General features: G+C 35.6%; 1 protein-coding gene across 4 annotated transcripts in view; it reads right to left on the reverse strand.

Moving 5' to 3' along the window:
• Window positions 1–11148, reverse strand: part of GRIA2 (glutamate ionotropic receptor AMPA type subunit 2) — a 116176-nt gene that overhangs the window by 54657 nt on the left and 50371 nt on the right. For all 4 annotated transcript variants that reach the window (XM_023753462.1, XM_006081863.3, XM_006081864.3 and 1 more), the window contains exon 3: window positions 4135–4374. In XM_023753462.1, coding sequence (XP_023609230.1) covers window positions 4135–4374 — 240 coding nt within the window. The remainder of the gene's footprint in view (window positions 1–4134; window positions 4375–11148) is intronic.

Consider the following 11148-nt stretch of genomic DNA (forward strand, 5'->3'; position numbering starts at 1 on the left):
ACATTGGTCAGCAGAGGGGGGTCCCTGCTGTGGGAGCACACTGACCACCAGGGGGCAGCTCCTGATTGAGCATCTGCCCCCTGGTGGTCAGTGCACATCATAGTGACTGGTCATTAGGTCATTCAGTCATTCGGTCACTTAGGCTTTTATATATATATATATATATATATATATATATATATATATATATATATATATATAAATATATATATAAATAATTCTGTATTTAATTCATTGACATAGATAACCCTATTAGCCTATAGTTCAAAATGTATTTAAGGTCTATCTACCAACTCTCTATGGAGGAATAGTAAACAGTTTTTAGAAAGAGCACTGGGTCATAAAGTATTGCCAGGCCGTTGCCACATGTTTAGATAAATAGAAGACACCAGCAGTCCTAAAGGTCACACAGCAACCCATGAACATTTTCAGCAGTCCTCTCACCCATCTTTGAAAGAATCAAAAATGACCTGTACAAAGATCAGGAGACATCTACGTTCTCTTCTGTTTAAAACTGGGATGCACTCTCTGGACTGTGTCTCAGCACTGGATGTCATGAGTAATTGGATGCAGGGAAGGTTTTATTGTTAAGAGCAGTGCAGAGAAGCAGCATGGAAGCACTTTGAGTCTTTTTCATCTAGTTCATATGCAGGGCAGAATGTTGGGGAGACATTTTCATGCTTGGGCCCTCTGCTGTTCCAAAGAACATCAATTCTTTTATTTAGAAATTAAAAATTTTAAATATGGTTACCTGATCAAGACCATCAGAAAATAAAGCTTATTAAACACAGAAAAATAAATTTAAAAGCATATCATTCCAGAAGAACAGACCAAATCCATTGAAATTGAACCATGCAGAGATGTAAGTTGAGAGATGAAATTATGGAACCTATTTTTAAAAGCATGTGTACTATGAGTAAAGAGAACATAGATGCATTCTCAACTCCTGTAGTGCTAAAATAAGAGGGTGCTTCCCTGAACTGTAAAAACAAACAAACAAATAATGGCTTAAGAACCAAGGGAAAGAAACAAGGTCATGTGATGAATACATAAATAAACTTTTATGCATGTAATATGATGGCAAAGCTATAAAATTATTATAATAAGAAAAAAATCCCATTTCCATGAGTCAAGTAAAACACTAAATTAAGGTCAAATCTTATGCCAGTGTTTTGAGTCTTACACATTTATCCCCGAAAATAGTTGCAGATGAAAGGCCAGTGCAATACTCTTCATATTAAAACATGAGCAGCTCTTTAATAAAAATGTAAAGATGAATCCATAATGTCATTTTTGGCTTTAATATATAATTACTTAATATTATAACTCTACTGTTCTCTCAACAATGCACTTGAACTCAAATTCATTTGTATAATTTAATGACTGGAGATTATCTCATCACTTAAATTTCATTCAATAATTCTAAAGTGTTAATAAAATCATTTTAAATGTCTAGGGTTCTTTTCACAAGTACACAAATCCATCCCCCTTCACCACATCATTCCCCAGAGCTTTCCTTTCTTTAGTCTTTCAAATACTAGAGTTTCTTTTTTTCTATTTATGTCAGCTGTTGTCTACTTAAATGTTCTCAAAAGTTCAGTTTCAACTAGAGGGCACAGTGAGGGCAAAGTATGTCCCTAAAGTAAAAATGCCACCTTCAACTTTGTGAAACGGTAAAGAGAATTCATCTTCTGATCCTTGGATTTAGCAAGCAAGATGCAGCAGGTTCTAACATCATCTCAAACTTAAAATACACAGAGGCTAAACCCATTCACTTCTTACCACTATTTATTGACTATCAACTCAGTCCCAGCATTATCTTAAGCACTGTGTGTACAGTTAAGAACTGTACACAAGTGTCCTGGGTCCTGCTTGGGCATTGCCTTCCTGAGGTTTATAGCCAGATCTTAAATAAAAAAGATAATCCTTAGCCTGCATGATTAAAACAGTCCCTGGAATATAGTGGAAGTTCAGTAGCACTCTTGGGTGAAGGAATGAATGCCATTATTGATCATAAATTGTGATAAATACTATGTAGGAAAAGAAGAGATTGCTTTGAAAGAGAATAACAGTATGAAATGCATCTCTGTGGAAATGATATATAAACAGATATGAAGGGAGAGAAAGAATTAGAGATGTGTGCAGAGCTTTGAGGTGAAAGACTTTGGTTCATCTGAGAGGCAAATGAAGGTTAGTTATGTGGATTTAGCTTAGTGAGTGGGCTGGACAGGATAAATTGGCAGGAACCAGTGTTAAAGCTGTGCTAAGAATTTTCAATTTTATATGCATTATAATGAGAAGTCATTGAAGTGTTTTAAGCAAGAGAGTGATGTGTTCAGAGAAGCATTTAAAAATTCTGGCTACTTTGTGGACGTGAGTTAAGTAAAAATAAGTGTGGAAATGGAGAGACTATGGGATAAACACATGACAGTGGCTTGGTCTGGAGTCAGGGCAATGAAAAAGAAGTGTCTAGAGATAAAATATATTTAGTTGGAAACCACATCAATAGAATGCAAGGCTGAAAGAGCTGCTGAGAATACTCCCAATTTAAGGCTAGTTTTATTAACATAATGGAGGACTCAAGGAGTTTAGACACTAAGAGGATAGACTTAAGATTTGGCTCAGTTCTATAAGGCTTTTTACCACATTAATATAAAGTATGGTTCAGAATTATCCAGCACATTGGAGTCCATATTCACATTAAATAGTTCTGTGTTTTAGTTTTCCATTCGCCATGGAAGAGCAAAGCGCTCCTTCTCAAATCCTGGAGAAAAAGTTGTTGACAAGGCAAATTTTTCAGCTTGTATAGTGCTGACTCATTTTCCACTGAGCATTCTCATTGTCAGGACTGGGAGGACGGGGCAGAGAATCAGACACCTAGCTGAGCACTCCTGACTCGGGCCTCCTGCAGCAAATGACTACAAACTGATCAATGGAGAATTGACTGACGGCTGGCTCTCTTCCTGTCTGCCCTTGCGGGTGAACGAGGTGCCCTGTCTTGGTGGAAACAGGCTTCTGTTTTTCATTTGAACCTTTAAATATTCCAGGAAGCAAGCTACTGAAGAAGAGTACTTAGGTACTCTTACAATAATGGTTCTTAACCCTTTCCAGTTTGGTTATGGATACTCCTTCTAGAAAATTACATAAATGAACATGTGCACAAAATGTTCAGACAATTTTAGGTAGTACACAGACACACTGACGCTGAATCATGGACCCAGGGATGGTTAAGATATCTGGGATACTACAATATGTGAATCAGGCAGGTGTGCTAATATTAAACTTCTCAACAATGGACAGAGAAAACACAAGGAAGGACCACCCCCAAAATAAAATTTATATAATGAGCCAAGACTCTATCCAATTAGCATGCTAATCAAGAACATCTCATTATAAACAGATAAAATTGTGAAATAAACATGAATCTGGTGTCAGAAAACCTCTGTTCAGCAGGATCACATATTGCAGAACCATGAGCAAGGCTTTAACTTGTCTGAGATTCAGCAATCCCATTTTAAAGCAGAGTTAAATAATAATGGTAACTACCTGTTAAAACTTTTGTACTTGAAAATATGTGATAACTATAAATTATTGTAGCAGTTCTTATTTATGTACTAGAGGCCCGGTGCACAAAATTCATGCATGGGTAGGGTCCCTAGGCCTGGCCGGTGATCAGGGCTTTCCTTCATTTCGCGCTGCCCCCTGGTGGTCAGCGCACATCATAGTGAGCGATCGAACTCCCGAGGAGACACTTTGCATATTAGCCTTTTATATATATAGATTACTACAAATTTTACTTCAACCAATTTTCAAGGCAACCACTTTACTGACCTTGACCTAGTAATCTAGTCACCACAGAGTTTTAACTGCTGCTACCAGAAGTGCTTTCTACATTACAGCTGGGCCTTCGGCTGACACCGTCTATATCTGTAAATTGTACATTCACAATTTTTTTTTTTTTACTCTAAATATGTTTCCCAGGTTTTGAATTGCATTTTTCATTTACACAGCAAAATTAAACCATGTAACCTTTGGACTTTAAGACAGCTAGGTAGATCTGTAATGTCCCATATAAGTGTCAAGTTAGGCATTGAATTTGACCCATTATCAAGGGATAGGGATATTTTCACTTACCTCTGTCACTGTCATAGAGGTACGCAAACTTGTCCCACTGATAGTATTCAATCAAGCTAAGAAGGGCTCCTTTGAGGTCAGGTCTCATCTGAATGACAAATGGGTGTGTGCCATCAGTTGGGAAGCTGGGAGTGATGAAGGAGACATGGAGTGTTCCACAAAATGATGTGATGGTATTTACAGACTTCTTGTCATAAAATCCAAAAATAGCATAGACTCCTCTTGAAAACTGGGAGCAGACTAGAAGAATAAGGAACACAGAAAGGATAAGTTATTAACATTGGCATACAATCATGGATTTACTTGCAACTTAATGCCCTTTTATATAAAATAAAAAATAATCAACAATTAAAAGAAATATGAAGTTTATATCAATCAATGATCCATCAAATGTAGGAGCACTTATTTACTTAGTATTCTATTTAAGGAATTCAAGGAATTATAAAACATTAAAATAATAATTCTAGGTTTATGAAAATACCTACATTATTTTTTAACAAACTATGTGAATGTAAACATATTTTAGGACAGCCTCATTAAAAAAGGGGGTACAATTAAAAACCATTAGTTATAAGAACAAACTATAGTTACAGGGGGTTTATACATATTTATAATAGCTCATTCCCTATAATATTGATTCCTTTAAAAGGCTTTGTTGTGCTAATGATACTTTTATACCAGAAGGTCAGTGTGATTATGAAGCATATCACCTACTGATGATGCAAACTTATTTAAGAGAAGTTGGGTGCAAGACTCTCATCACCCATATCATATCACTGGAGGGAAACCTCTTTCTCACCTATATCACTTGGTCAAGTAGTAACTAAATGAAGTTCAGAACACTTAATTTTTATCTTTCCCATGGACTTAACTTATCCCATATGTTCTACTCAGACAAAAAAAAAAGACTATTACCAACATTTTTTGGCTTAGGAACATCATTATTAGGACCATATATATATTTGTAAGTTCCCATGACTCACACAATCCCTTATCCTTTAAGACTGTATTTCAGTGAAAGGCATATGACACTACCTTCCTCACTACTTATAGTCAGACCATCACTAAGCATTGCTCATTCTAATACCTAAATGTACTGAAATGTGGTCCACTTCTTTCTATCTCCATTCTAATCCTAGTTTACTACCACATGCACTTACATTGTGCTTGCCTTGTGCCTGGCATGTTCCCTGATACATTAACTCATTTATTTCTGATGATGACCCTTGAGGTAACAACTATTATTATTCCTAAATTACTGATAGGAAAATTGATACATAGGGAGACTAAGTGATTCACCCAAAGTCTCACAGTATGCTGTGCTCAATCCTCGGCAACCTGGATTCAGAGTTGATGCTTTTAATTGATTTTTGGAATACCTACCCAACTTTCCTCCTTCATCCAATTATGTTCCTTCCATTCTATTCCCCACAATATAGTCAAAATAAATTTCAAAACACAAATCTAAACATATCCCTTTGAGAAGTAGGGTTTACCTTTTCCAAGATTCATGCCCTTCAAGGCCCTATGGAAATGATTCATGTCGACCCAGTGTTTAAGAGCACCATTTCAAGTCAGCCATATGGCTTTGAGTGAATAAATTCCTGATATTTTTTAATCTCAAGAGCTGTTTCAATCCAAGGAATACAAATCAGCTATCCACAAACATAATCTAACAATCCAGAGCATAATATCAAAAACATCTTTTTAAATTAACTAACCCCATTTAAAGGACAGGACCAATATTATCTTATTTCATTTCATCTTTCACAAAAACAGATTTGCTTTGTAATTAAGAATTATGTAAAAATAGATTTTCTTAATAAAGAAAAACTTCTAAAATATACACAGACTCTAGTAATCAATTTTCAGACAATAAATAACAGGCAGTAATATTTAGCAACTATTGTATGATATGAAAAAAGGAAAGCAAGATTGGCTATTTGTTTGAGTATCAAATATTCATATTTTCCTTTAAATATTTACTAATCTTCAACTCATCCCCATTTTTCTAACACAATTTTCTAAGATTTCTAAGTTATATCTTTATAATAATATATCAATTGAAATCTTTTCCTTTATTACCAATCTTCTGTAGAACAGTCTCATGTATCTCAGAAAACAAATGAATATATTTCTTTACATTTATTTCATACTTTAACATAAAGCAAAGATGAGATTCCTGTCTTTTATTCGTGTTTATATTTTTGTCTTTGCCCGACTACAGAAGTTGAAAATAAACTTTTAATGTGTTTAACTATACTCATTTTTCATATACATGAAAAAGTCCTTCCATTGTGAAAACCCATCTAGGAAAAATTTGTGGTAGTTTCTTATTTTATACATGGATATATGTGTACTAACATGTATATCTTAAATCTTAATTTTGTTCAGAAATTGATAGCTCCATATGGCATATAAAAGGGGGAAATTGCTACAAAATTCTCTCTGGGTCTATTTCATTTTATTTCCTTCAGTGTTGGTATGTCATCTAAATAGTACAGGAATAACAGGCAGTGTTATTTATTAACAAGACCTCCTCTCATCTTAAGTAAAATAGCTTCTGTGATAGGAATAGCAGCCACAGCATCAGCAGAATGCTCGATAACGGATGCCACTGTTTGAATGCATAGGCAATCTTACTAAGGAGCCATATCTTTCATTTTCCATTTGTTTTAGACTCTGGAGTGAGTTGTCAGGGGGCCTCCTGATTGCCAGGGCCATCTGGAAACATTTGGCTGTGGCCCAACAACAGGCCCGTGCTGTACAAAACTCCAGAAGTTATCACAATTCCCCTAACTTAGAAGGCACTTTTCTTCCCAGGCAATTGAGCTAATTCTCCAATTAACATAATTTTATAAAAATGGCCTTTCTTTCCTGACTATCCCTAGTCTCTCTCAACCCTCTTCCTTTATTCTTTATCTCTTCCTGGCACATATTCAGTTTTTTATTTGTCTATAGCCTCTATTTTTCTAGATATTTCTTAATGTGCCTTTTCTACACATACAAATAACTGCCATTTGGTCAAAATTGCTCAGGTCCAATCTTACCCTTGGACAGTCACTGTCCCTGTTCCCAACCATGATATGAATATTATTGTGATTTACAATTAAGAAATGCTGACTTGCCTTAGCTAGTGTTGCTCAGTTGGTTGAGTATCATCCCATGCACCCAAAGATTGCTGGTTCAATTCCTGGTCAGGGCACATACCCAGGTTGCAGGTTTGATCCCCAATTGGGGTGCATATAGGAGGCAACTGATAAAGGTTTCTCTATCACATCAATGTCTCTCTCTCTCTCTCTCTCTCTCTCTCTCTCTCTCTCTCTGTCTCTCTTTCTCTCCCCCTCCTCTCTTATCCCTCCCTCTCCTTCTCCCTCTTGCTCTCCATCTCCCTTCCTCTCTCTCTAAAAAATCAATAAAATATATTTTTAAAATAAATAATGGCTGGCTTGAACTAAGGTGTTTTGTTTACCCAGTTTGCAGTGACCATCTCATGATTAAAAACTTAGTGCCATACTCTAACACTCTATTCTCAAAATATTCAAGAGTATTTTTGCATTCTAATACTGAAGTTCTCCTCAATATAATGCGGACACGTGACACTATTGACACAGTACACAAGGAAATGAGTTCCTTGTTCTGCTAACGTCATCTATAAACATCTGTTTTATTCTACTTTATTCATTCCAGTATTAAGGGGAATTTACTATGGGGAAACAGCATTACTATTAAAATTACTCCTCATTTGATTAGCAATACAATTACTCCTCATTTGATTAGCAATACAATTTCTCATGCTGACCTTTACCTTATTCCCCAACAATGCCTTCAAAATTTAAAGCCATTTCCCTAACTTATATCCATCCTCAAAGAAGGAAAATTTACTGTCACTGAGAATATCCAAATAATGTGTCACAGGCTCTGGATATGCAAAGACAATGCTTTAAAATGAGTTAGTACCACCATCTTACACATAGTTATTATTTTCTTACATCAAGTCCTGAAACAGAGGAAGGAGCAGAAAGGCTCTCAGTTTCCTAATCCATACAATTACCCCATGACACACTCTTATGAATTTCTGAATAATTATTCTGATTAATATTAGAACTGCAGTTATTATGTCTTAAGACTCAAAGCTGATTGCAAAGTGGTAAAGATGCTCTTACTGAGCTCTACTTTAATTAAAAATTTAATATCAACTTTGAGAAACTCAGCAAAGAGGAGTCCTTCTAAAAGACACGCTAGGTCAAACAGCAGAAATGATAATCTCCTGGGTGTAAGTAACTTGCTGATTATTCTACTTTTCGTTATAAACCCAGATGATATAAGCCAATAGCAGTGCTGATGATGCATCCAACGCACATCTTTTTCTCTTGGGTCATTCTGCTCATTGGTGCTGCTAATGTAGCATACTCGGTACAGTATGGAGAACCTTGCATGGTTATTTAGTACAAAGGCAGGAAGAACAGGGTGCGATTTATTTCTGTTTTACATTCTGTATATTTATAAATCACCATTCACTCCAGTGAAACAGTGTGGACTGCTTCCTAAGCAGGAATGGAGTCAGCTCCTTTGCAACTTGTGCAAAGTGTGGTGAAGATTCATCACTATGCAGTCATGGCTTCAAAATATAGAGACCACAGAAAATCTCACTCCTTTCATCCTTAAGCTTCTGACACTACTCCTTATAAACTTGGACCCTGATTTTACTATTAAAAGTTCCCTATCATTTAAGTTGTGATCTAGCCACTGTATCCAATAACCTTTTTATCAGATCAAGCTTTCTTACCTTCTCTGAATTTATTAGTCAAACACTTGCTTCTTGAAATAACCTCTCCATACCACTCCTAGTTTCCCTCTCTTTCAATTCCTTCTCTACATTGCTGCCAAGTAAAATCACACCATGTTGGTACTTTTCCTCTCCAATTTCAAAAGGAATTCTCCAAGGATTTGTGTTACCATTTTTTTCTTCTCATTTTACATTCTCTTAGTGGTCTCCTTCCTTTTAACATGGTTAGATTCAACTTTTTATGCACGTTTCTCAAAACTTCATTGTCACCTCAGTTGTGTCCCCTTATCTAGTTTTACTGAAAAAATACATATTGTAAATATTTGATGTCACTAACATGATGTTGGGTTTCGAAAATGCCAGAACAAATGGGATAGACAGAGTCACTTCTGAGCTGGAGTTCATAGATGTAATCTCACCCTCCAGGGTCTTCCATTAGAAAACTTCTAATTCTATATCATTCCTACTAATTCCAAAAAAAACAAGGAGAGAAAACCCTAAAATCTTATCCTGTAAATCATGTATTTGTGTTGATTTTTTTTCCTTTTTTCTCATGGGATCATAACTCTTGCAATCATTGATTTTCTATATTTTTAAGAATAATCAATTTATTACTCTTCCTTGTTCTGCTCATGTCATCTATAACCATTTTTGTTTTATTCTACTTTATTTACTAATATATACTGTAAACATACTGTATACAATTGTGTAGCAAATATACTGTATATACATTATAGTACAGATATACTGTATATACTGTATAGTACAAATACATACTATAAATATACCACATATGATTACTTTTTAAATGATGCACTTCATGATTATTTCATGTTAGTTCCTCACTAGTGTGATTTTTAATTAAAATATTTATTTCAAGACCTGAAGTATGAATTTTCTAGAATAAAAAAGAAAAAAATAGAAGTACCTAAAATACTTACCATTGTTTTATATTGTCCAAAAGCCTATAACTTTAATCTCAAACATTAAATACCACAGAAAAATTATTATTCTGTCTCCAAGGATCTTAGATGTAGCAGCTGTAGAAGCTAAAGGTGAGAACAACCTGAGATCGAATCCTGATGTTGCTGTTATTTAGTTGAACTTGATTGGGCAAGTTGCTTTGTTTTCCTCTGTCTTAGCTTAATCATGTGTAAAAGAGGATAGTGATATTACTTGCCTACCTCACTGAGATGAGCAGTATTAAAGAAAAAATTAGCTGAAACTGTGCTGGCAAGTAGTAAGCCCTATGTAAATCTCTCACGACCTCCCTACTTATATTCCATGTTCGAATCAATATTGATACTAAATTACTCATCTTTTCCCTGTAGCACAAAATTCCCCAGCTCCATGAGACATGTGTTCATGTGTTAAAATCACACTCACCTTTTCAGAATGTGAGAATCATTTCTGACTTCATCCCTTCCTTTATCCTTAGCTTGCAAATTGGCACCACATACAGCCTATTTGACCTCTCAAATCTGTACTCTTCAGCTCTGCTGACATTGCCTTAATGTGCCCCTTAAATATTTATTGACTGGATTGCTGCATTAACTTCCCAAATAGCCATCTTCATAATAAATCTCTTTCCTATCATAGTAGATATAATCCTCCTGATTAAAATCCATCATTGTCTTCCCATTGCTTAGAGCAGCGGTTCTCAACCTGTGGGTCGCGACCCCTTTGGGGGTCGAACAACCCTTTCACAGGGGTTGCCTAAGACCATTGGAAAACACATATATAATCACATATTGTTTTTGTGATTAATCACTATGCTTTAATTATGTTCAATTTGTAACAATGAAAATACATCCTGCATATCAGATATTTACATTACAATTCATAACAGTAGCAAAATTACAGTTATGAAGTAGCAACGAAAATAATTTTATGGTTGGGGGTCACCACAACATGAGGAACTGTATTAAAGCGTCGTGGCATTAGGAAGGTTGAGAACCACTGGCTTAGAGAATAACACATGACAATGCTCAGATGTTATCTGTTCAGTGTGGTCTGAGTTACGTGCTTCTCCTACATGTGAAAGCGGTCTCCACTTTTGTATTGTAGCCTGGGTTACAATGGTCTTGCTTTGCCCTCTCTGAGCTAATTGAAAGCAGAGAATGAAGTGCTGCCTTAGCTCTAATGCATGCATATCATAGCTGCACAGAGCAGACAGTTGATAAATGTCATGCAATAAAATATCAACTCTTCCATGAAGGTTGTCT

This window comes from Myotis lucifugus, unplaced genomic scaffold (assembly GCF_000147115.1).
Source record: "Myotis lucifugus unplaced genomic scaffold, Myoluc2.0 scaffold_1, whole genome shotgun sequence".
Classification (NCBI taxonomy): domain Eukaryota; kingdom Metazoa; phylum Chordata; class Mammalia; order Chiroptera; family Vespertilionidae; genus Myotis; species Myotis lucifugus.